General features: G+C 50.7%; 2 protein-coding genes across 3 annotated transcripts; both read left to right on the top strand.

The window, feature by feature from the left end:
• The first annotated feature begins 548 nt into the window (after nucleotides 1-548).
• On the top strand, nucleotides 549-2476 carry Spem2 (SPEM family member 2). Of its 2 annotated transcripts, none has more exons than XM_006531970.2 (3): nucleotides 549-776; nucleotides 932-989; nucleotides 1098-2476. In XM_006531970.2, exons 1-3 carry the CDS (start codon nucleotides 639-641, stop codon nucleotides 2408-2410), a joined length of 1509 nt encoding a protein of 502 aa, XP_006532033.1. In that variant the 5' UTR covers nucleotides 549-638; the 3' UTR covers nucleotides 2411-2476. The 2 variants fall into 2 exon arrangements, with proteins under 2 accessions (XP_006532033.1, NP_780577.1); NM_175368.2 differs by having other exon boundaries at nucleotides 573-776; nucleotides 1095-2470.
• Nucleotides 2477-3691: 1215 nt separating this feature from the next.
• On the top strand, nucleotides 3692-8144 carry Gm39566 (predicted gene, 39566). Its single transcript, NM_001378260.1, has 3 exons — nucleotides 3692-3875; nucleotides 4154-4211; nucleotides 4360-8144. Exons 1-3 carry the CDS (start codon nucleotides 3738-3740, stop codon nucleotides 7917-7919), a joined length of 3756 nt encoding a protein of 1251 aa, NP_001365189.1. The 5' UTR covers nucleotides 3692-3737; the 3' UTR covers nucleotides 7920-8144.
• Nucleotides 8145-9736: the final 1592 nt, after the last annotated feature.

Raw genomic sequence — 9736 nt, 5'->3', positions numbered from 1 at the left:
TGGTGATTATTGGAGTCGGGGTGAGTCAGGAGAGGACAACCTCCTTGGAAGGAAGGAAGACCATGGTTGGGGTTGGCAGTTGGCAGGGACAGCGATCCCAGAAAGATACACTTCGGCATCTGTGTGATGCCAAAGCGAATGAGCCACTGCTGGGCACGGGCGCTGGTGCTAGAGGGATTATGACACAGAGATGGTCAGCGTGCAGAAGACATGGTTCTGCTATACACCGTCATCTCTCTCCATTCTGCCCTCAAAGCAGGCCGTGTCTCAGAAGAGCAATGGAATCCCTTAGGAATAATTTGACCCTGTGAAAGTGGTCTCATGACTGCAGCAACCATATTTTCTAACCAGGAGCAAGATATGGGGTTAAACAAGGAGACTGAGAAGACTGTACTCAAGTACCCGAGGGCCATGGTCTATCAAATGGAAGTCAAAGATAAAAAATTGTCATGTTATAGGTTGAAAGAGTGAATAAAAGTTCTTCTACCTCTGCATTATGACTCTAACCTGCCTCATTATGACCTGGCTCTCGCTCCCAGATAGCAAGCATCTTTCAGTACTGGCATGAAAACAGTGTGGGTTGGGTTGGGCTGGGTGGGGGGGTGGTGGCCCAGGTGGCCTTAGGACCCCCCCCCACCATGGAAAACCAGCTGTGGCAGAACACCCTGAGGTGCTGCGAGCAATACCAAGAAAGCCCTCAGGATGCTGAGAACATCTTGTTCCTGCTGCTGGGCCTCATCATTCTGGTCAACATCAGCATCAATGTGGCAACCGCGGTCAGTGATTACTGTGAAGCATCCATGGGGATGAAGAAGGCTTTATAGAAAAGCCAGCTACAAGCTGGCTTCCCTTAGAGACATGGGTGGGGTTGTTGGGAACGGGGATGATATTAGCAAGCTGGTCTTCACTCTTATCTTCCCACCACCTCCAGATGTGGCAGGGGCTCCAGAATGCCATAGACAAGATGATCTTTTGGATGAACCAGAAAAGTAAGTATGCTAGACAACAGTGCCTCACACCCACACCCTCATCCTGAAAAATCTGCACTAAGTGTTCCTAACCCTGAACTCTTTTTGGCTCTTCTTGCCTTTTAGCAGAAGTAGTCCAGGTTACCGAATGTCCCCCCAAAGAGCCCCAACCAGCCAACGTCCAGGACGTCCACATCCACTGTATCCTGGACCCTGTACAAGTGAAGATGGCCCAACCCACACAGTGTTCCTCTTCCTCTTCCCACTATTTTTGCAAGCGCTCTAATGACAGGCGCAGCCGCAGGCGCTACGGCTACCAACAGGGCAACCTTCAGATCCACCAAAGCAGCCAGCAACAGGGCTGCCTCAGCCACCAGCAGAGACTTCGCAACAGGCCACTCTCCCGTGGCTACCCACCCTTTCGTAAACAACCTCAAGGCCACAAGATGTCACAGATGAGGCCAATGCCCTTTTTTGACATGGAAGACCGGGATTCCCTTCCGGAGGGTCATTCCTGCCCGCATGCCAAGCAACCCCGTCGGGGCTGGGGTAGTTTGTGTAAGCCAGTCCGTCTGGCCTCCAATGTGGGACTGTGGGGTCGCCAGGGTGGAATCCTTGCCAGCCTCCCATTACCCTCCCTCTACCTGTCACCAGAGCTGCGCCGCTTGCCTAAGCGAGTAGAGGCCAAATCAGAACTGAGGCTACAGGGCTTCGGTCCTCATTATTCACAGTCCCGGATTTGGGGTACCGTGGAAGCTGAGCAGTGGGCCTCATCACCACCTCCTCCCCGCCGGCTGCTTCCTAACCCTTCCTGGGTCACTGTGGGTTATAGCTCTTTCCCTTCAGGGGGCCACATACCTTATGATGCCAGGGATCAGTGGAGGCGCGGGACAGAAGGCTGTGAGCCACCACCTGCCTTTGTACCCAGGAACCCCAGAGAGGTCCAAGGCTACCGGGACCACAACTCCCAGGCCCACCGGCAGAACTTCTCTAGTCATACTCACAGCCAACCCAACCACAGCCCACCACAATCCATGGGACACGTGGGTTACAGCTCCCGGGAATCTCACGAAGTCCGCAGGCGGGCCCCTGACTGGATTGAGGTTTTCCCCTCTCGTCATCCTCTGACCACCTCTACCTCCCTTACGGCCTTGGGTGAGGCTTCATACCAAAGGGCCCCACCAGCCAGCTCGGGCCTGATGATCCCACACTCCTCCCAGCGCTTGGCGGAAGTCCAGATTTCTGATCCAACCCCACCTCCAACCACCTTTGTTCCACTCAGTCGGAATCCAGGTGGCAATGCCACCTACCAGGTGTATGACAGCCTGGAGCTGAAGAGGCAGGTGCAGGAGAACAGAGGGCGGGCCAGCTCGCTACCACCGCCTTCCACCTCAGCTTCAAGGCCCTCTCTGCATAGAAGCCGGACAGGGAAACTTAACTGAGCAACAGGTGATCGTGTACAAGGCGCAAGGCGTGGAGAAAGGAATAAAGAGAAAGAGTCCAGAAAACTCGGTTGTCTATTGTTTGGAATCTCTCCTTTCACTGACCTGGGATTTTTTTTTTTTTTTTTTTTTTTTTGAGACAGGGTTTCTCTGTGTAGCCCTGGCTGTCCTGGCTTCCAACTCAGAAATCCGCCTGCCTCTGCCTCCCAAGTGCTGGGATTAAAGGCATGGACCATGACACCCAGCTCTGACCTGGGATTTTTTTTTTTTTTTTTAAAGATTTATTTATTGGTTATATGTAAGTACACTGTAGCTGTCTTCAGACACTCCAGAAGAGGGAGTCAGATCTCGTTACAGATGGTTGTGAGCCACCATGTGGTTGCTGGGATTTGAACTCCAGACCTTCAGAAGAGCAGTCGGGTGCTCTTACCCACTGAGCCATCTCACCAGCCCCTGACCTGGGATTCTTGAAATGAGAAACCACTCTTCTTGGTGTGATGCTCCTGTTGTCCAGGGGGCCATGTTCCTGCTACTCGGCCCCCCACCCACCCCTATCCCCGTGATCCTGTATGAAAAGCTCTAAACTACAGATCGGAGGTCTCAATGCACCCACCTTCTCTCCGCTCTTGTTCCCAAAGGGACTCGGCTCTGCTCAAGAACCTCTGAGGTCAAAGCTTGGCGAGGTGGCTCAGTAGTTGGGCACTTGTCACTTTTGCAGAAGACCTGGGTTCAGTTCCCAGCACCTATGTGGTGACTTATAACCATTTGTAACTCCAGCTCCAGGGAACCTGATGTCCTCTTCTGACCTCCAGACATGGTACACATACACACATGCAGGCAACATACTCATGTACATAAAATAAAATAAATTCCGGGAAAACAAACAAAAAACCAACGAAACACCGAGGTCAGAGAGTAGGCAGACAAAAGCCTGAGGCTCAGTGTGGGAAGAAGTCTAAGACTCTAGATTCCAACCAAGTCTCTGAGGTCAAGGGGCTTCCCGGTCTTAGGAGTCATTAAGGGGTGAAAGATTCTAGGTTTTCAACTTCACGAGTAAGGTGCCTTTGAGTCAATCAAAGCGCCGTGTGGGCCGGGGCCGGGGGTGGGGATGACTGAAAAAGGGAGGTGTGCTGGCCTATAGGCTTAGGTTTCTCAGACCTGGTCACCAGGGCACTTCATCCTGTGACCTTCTCCTCCACAGGCTCATTGTGACCCAGATCGCCTGATCCATTATGACTCAATCCTCTTCCCCTCCCCCACTAGGGGGCGAGCCTGTTTTCTAGTTTGTGGGGGCCATGGGGCCCAGGTAGGCCTGGGATCCCAGGTCATGGGTGAACGAATCTACCACGGAGCCCATTCCTGTTCCGGCACCAACTTCAGGAAATGCCAGGATTTAGGAGATTCAATTCTTCTGATTCTGGGCACCTTCATCTTGCTCAACGTGGGAATCAATGTGGTGACTCTGGTCAGGGCAGGGTCTGGGCACAGGGGAGAGGGGACTCAGGGGCTGTTTGCTTGTTTGTTTTGAGTCAAAACTCTCACTAGGAGACTCAGGGTGAATCTTAAGATCTCCCTGCCTCAGTCTTCTGAGAGCTGTAATTATAAGCATGTGCCACTCTGCTGAGCCTAAGCTCTGGGGTGTCCAAGGGGCTAAAGCGGGAGGACGGCTGGGATGTGGCCGGATGAATGGTGACCTTCAGGGCTCACCTTACCTCTGGGATCTCCTTCCTCTGCTCCCCTCAGCTCTGGAAGCATCTGAAGAGCTCTTTGCGGATTCTTTTCCATCTCTATTTCCCCAGAGGTGAGTGGTCTCCTGGAGATGAACTTGTCTCCTTTGTCACAGCCTCCATTCCCACCCTGGTACCCTGTCCCTTTCCATCCTGCTTTCCCTCCCTACAAGCAACCTATTGTTCTAAACAGACGACCCATGTGCATGTGTTGTACCGCAGATACCAAGAACCTGTGTTCAAGAACCCCTGCCCGACTCCACCACCGTCCCAGTTTCCTACCTGGGCACGGCAATCACCTAGACTCTTGGATACCAAACACAAATGATGAGAACACTTCTAGGTCCTGCTGGATGCCACCCCAGTGTGGACATGGCAGAGCCCCCACAGAAGCCCCGTGGGAGCTGTGGAAAGAAGGGCTGATGGGGGCTGGAGAATCGTCTCAGGACCCAGCCACGAAGACTCAAGCTTCTTCCTTCGCCAGGCCAGAGATTTCTTCCCAGATTCCAAAGATAAGCAAGCTGAACATGGCTCCATCCTCTTCACCGCAAGACAACAAGACTAAGGCACCAGTTGACAGTCCACCCCATGCTCCAGCCCAGGCTCTAACCTATACCTCAACCAACACCCATGAGCACCTCTCCACCCAGTCCCAGACTCAGACCTCAGAGCACTCTGAACTCAGGGCACAGGATGTTAAGCATACCTCAGCCCGTGCATCACCATCCCGTGCACCAGACTTTATCCCAGCCTTCAGTGAAGTCTCCAAACCAGCCAAGGCTCCATCCCCAACCTCACCCTGTCAGCCAGCCCCCAACCCACCCTATGCCCCCGTCAAGGCCACAACTCATAGTCAATCCCATGCCTTGGGTCAGGCCCAGCCCCACCTCCTGCCCTCTAGCTCACACCAGATTCCAGCCCCAACCCCAGCCCGGGATTTAGCCCACAACCCTAAGCAAAACTCAGCCTGTACATCACCTCAAACCCCACCCAAGTCTCCTACATATGCTCCCTTCCAATCCCAAGGCCATGATCCAGTCCCAATACCAGTACACACCTTGACCCACTCCCAAGCTGATGTCCCTAAAGAGACGGAGTCTCAAGTCTCAGCACATGCCCCATCCCATTCTCCGATTCATTTGTATGCCCATACCTCAGTGCCCAACCCAACCTCTGCCCCAGCTCCAACCTTTACTCCAGTCACTTGTGTTCTGACCCCTGTCCCAACCTGTGCCCCAGCCCCTGCCCTAGCACTGTCCATGACTACTACTCAAGCACCTGTTCAAGTTCCCACCACCACCTCTACCCCTACCCCATCTTCTGTTCCTTCAATAGTGGCTACTTTTGGTCCCAGCTTTTCTACTGGCCATATGGTCTATGATGCCCGAAGAGAGAAGCCAAGCACCTTCCCCAGGCATGGCTCCCAGGACTCGAGGTACATCCGGAAGGACTTGAACATCCTCTCCAGACCCCAAGAGATGATGGGCCTAGTAAATTCTGGTACAGCTGAGCAAACACCAAAGCAGCATGGTGGGGACACTGCTGAGCCTCCTTCAGGGCCTAGGCTGGGCTACCTGGAGTTGGGGAACATGGAATGGACGATCTCAGATCATGCCAAAGATAAGTTCTCCCAGCCCAAGACCTTCCCTTACAGCAGCGTTCATCCTTGCCGTTCTGAGAGGAAAACTGAGGAAGCCCAGGCTCCACTCTACCACCAGTTCCTGGTCTATGCCCAGGATGCCACACCCTCGAAACCCTGCCTTCACTCCCCCAGCACCACCCAGAGCACACTGACCACCGTCCCCGCTCCGTGCACTCTCTCTCTGCCCCTTGTTTCTCCCAGAACGTTTGCTGTGTCTCTGTCTAACCATCTGAAGCCTTCCAGTTTAACACAAGCCTCCTCCTTTCTCTCAACTCCCAGTTCTCCTCAAATGGCCTCCTCTTCCCACTTCTCTATCCCTCCTCAGTTCTCCACCACCGCTCAGTCCTTAATCCAACCTCCAAACCCCGAGAATCAAAACCTTAACCAAGGCCTTGACCATCAAAAGACTCCATCACTTGCCAAGGATTCCGGAGTTCTCAAGGACATCAGCTTTACACAAGACACAGGACTCCAGAAGAACCCAAGCCTTATCCCAAATCCACAGCTCCAGAAAAACCCAGGCCTTACCCAAGATCCAGGCTTCCACAAGAACCCAAGCCTTACCACAAATCCAGGATTCCAGAAGAACCCAGGCCTTTCCCAAGATTCAAGCCTTCACAAGAACCCCGGGCTTACCTTGACCCCAGGTGTCAACAAGAACTTGGGTTTCTACAAGTTTCCAAACCATACTCAAGATCTTTACCTCTGCACAAATCCAAACGGTTCTCAAGACTCTTGCCTTCAAAAGAATCTAGATCTCTCTCAAGACTCTGGCCTGAGGAGTCCAGCTGCCATCCAAGATGCTGGTGTTCTCAGGAGTCATTCAGCCTTAGATGCCATCCAACATCCCAGTCTCCACAAGAATGGGATATTTAATGAAACATCTGGCCAGAGTACTTTGAGCTTTATGCAAGACTCTCTGGTCTATAGGAATGCTCCATTAAACCAAGATCCTGTAATCAACAAAAATAAAGACCCCTCCCTAGGTACCACCTATGAGAGGCCAGACCCCTGTCGAGAGTCTGGAGGCAATAATGTTACAGGAAATGTACAATATCCAGGAGTCTGCAGGAATGTAGGCTTTACCCAAGACTCTAGACCACAGAAGAACCGGCACCATACCGAAGATTCTGAAGTTAACAAAATCTCGGGACTTACTCAGGAATCTAGTACCCATAAGAGCCTAGGTCTTGTCCAAACTTCTTGCCTCCATAAGAGCTCAGGTCTCACACAAGACTCAGGAGACTACAAGAATCTAGGCCTTATCCAAGATTCTCAAATCTGTAGAGTCCCAGATCTTATCCAAGACTCTGACTCCTACAAGAGCAGCAGCCTCATCAATGCCACTGAAACTGAAAAAAGATCGGACCTTAACCAAGATGTTAGCATTTACAGTTCAGAACATAGCCAAAGCTCTAACCTTCAGGAGTGCTCTGCCACAGAGCGCGATCCCTGTCCTCACCAGGACCCAGCACTTGGCCGGGGCTCTGGCTTCAAGCCTCCAGGCCTTACCCAGCAAGCTATTCCCTGCAAGGACTCGGCCCTTATCCTAGATGCTGGCCTTGCCAAAAGATTAAGTTATGTTCCAGGTACAGATTCTGCCCAAATCTCAGGCTCACTTCAGACAGTAATGCTAACACCTTCCCCAGTGAAATCCTTCGCGTGTAAGATGGCTTCTCATAAGGACAATACCAAGCAGCACTTACCCTGGACTTCTGTCCCCTTCAGTCAAAACTCCTGCCCTCCCAAGGCCCAAGTGATCTCCGAGGACATGAAAACTTTTTCAGAGGTGCCTGTACTGATTGAGCTACAGCAACCCTCCCGGCGGTTAGACAGACAAGACTGGGTATACCACCCTGTGGATACAGTTCCTCCGGCTTGCCAGAAGTATCGCCAAATGTCTATGCCTCCTAAAATCAACTGGAAGCCCCACTACCCGGGGCCAGGCCTCCGGACAGGTCATGTGGTCTTTGATTCCCGCCAGAAACCATTAGTGACTGGCAGAGAAAAGTGTGAAGCTCTCTGTTCCAGACGCTTCCGTCAAGAGGCACCCAGAAACTCAGAGACCCAGAAGGAGTGGGGATATCAAAATGTGATGAGGACCTTGAACACAGAGGGGACAAACTCGCGTCGAGAATAAAGAGGCAAGAGAAGCATTCTGTGGCTGGTTGAGGTCCTCCATCCCAGCACTACCATGGATAATGACCATGCCCATCTTAAACAGGCACAGAATTAACACGTTCCTATTACCCTTCACAGCTCCATAGCCAGGCTCAAGAGTTAATTTTCGGGGAAAAAGAAAAAAAGATACTAACCACTAGCCAAATGTGACTATTAGAATGTCAATTAAAATTTAAAATTCTCACCAAGTGTTGTGTTGCACACCTGAGCCCCAGCACTTGAGTGGAGGTAGGAGGATCAGGAGTTTAAAGGAATTCTCAGCTATGTTACGAATTCAAGATCAGCACGGCTATTTGAGATCCTGTCTCCCTTTTAAAAAAAAAACCAAAAATTATCCTCTTCAGGAGGAGGTAGAGTCAGGTGGATCTCTGTGAATTCAAACCCAGCCTAGCCTACAAAGTGAGTTTCAGGGCAGCCAGGGCTGTTACACAGAGAAAACTTGTCTCAAGAAAAAAAAATCCTGAAAAGATGGGAGAGATAGTTTATCTGGTAAGAGCTCCTTCTACTCTTCTAGAGAACCCAGGTTGGATTCCTGGCACTCACCAGGTGGCTCACAGCTGTCTGTAACTTCAGCCCCAGGGGACCTAATGCCATCATCTGGCCTATGTGAGCACTGCACACATGTGGTACACATCCAGGCAGGCAACCACTCATAAAAAAATAATAAATTAAGCTGGGAATGGTGGTGAATGCCTTTAATGCCAGCACCAAGAAGTCAGAGGCAGGTGGATATCTGTGGGTTCAAGACTAGTCTCTGGTATATATAATAATTTCTAGGATAGAGCTACATAGAGCCTATCCAAAAAAAAAATCTGAGCTGGGTAGAGTAGTTTATACTTGTATGGTCTGATTGTGCGAGCCTGAGGCAAGGTGATTGTATTTTGAGCCCAGACAGAGCTGCATAGCACAAACCTGTCTCTAAAAGACAAAATCAATTTAAATTCTGTTCCTCAGGCTTTACATTTTAAAGTTCTGACAGCCACATGTAGCTGGACAGCAGAGACTCAGGACATTTCTATCATAGAAAAAATTTTGAGACCAGCTCTTGTTATGTAGCCCAGGCTAACTATAAACACATTTGTCATAGCCTATACTGGACTTGAACTTGCAATTCTGTAGCCTTAGCATCATGAGTGCTAGTATTAAAGGCTTGTTCTGCCACTGTGTCTGCCTTTTTTGTTGTTTTGTTTTGTTTTGTTTTGTTTTGTTTTGTTTTGTTTTGTTTTGTTTTGAGACGGTTTCTCTGTGTAGCCCTGGCTGTCCTGGAACTCACTCTGTAGACCAGGCTGGCCTCAGACTCAAGAGATCCTCCTGCCTCTGCCTCCCAAGTGCTGGGATTAAAGGCATGCACCACCACTGCCCAGTTTATGCCTGCCTCTTTTATGGAAGGAGGGAGTTGAGATTCTCTAATATTGTAGTTCAGGCTGTCCTATGACAACTCCAACACAAGATATGTAACTTGCCTCTAGGTGAGGGTGCCTGAGAGAGATTCCCCATCAATTACTGTTTCTGGTAGGAATCAAAGACCATGTGATCTGTCTGGATGCCTGGTCCTGGGTAGTGGGGCCTCTAGGTTGATTTGTGAGGCATAAACATTGAGGACACTTTGGCAAGCTGAGGGAACTGTTTATACATACAGACTGGCCTCACATTAGAGGCAACCCTCTGCTGCTCCAACTTCTCGATTTAAGGATTATAGGTAATGGGCCACCCCACCTAAGGTATCACAGTTCATTCTTTAAAAAACTGGGTGTGGCGGTGCATGTTTGTAATCTC

Source organism: Mus musculus, chromosome 11 (assembly GCF_000001635.26).
Source record: "Mus musculus strain C57BL/6J chromosome 11, GRCm38.p6 C57BL/6J".
Taxonomy (NCBI): domain Eukaryota; kingdom Metazoa; phylum Chordata; class Mammalia; order Rodentia; family Muridae; genus Mus; species Mus musculus.
Note: the sequence above shows the minus strand (reverse complement) of the source record. Positions and strands in the feature narration are given on the sequence as shown.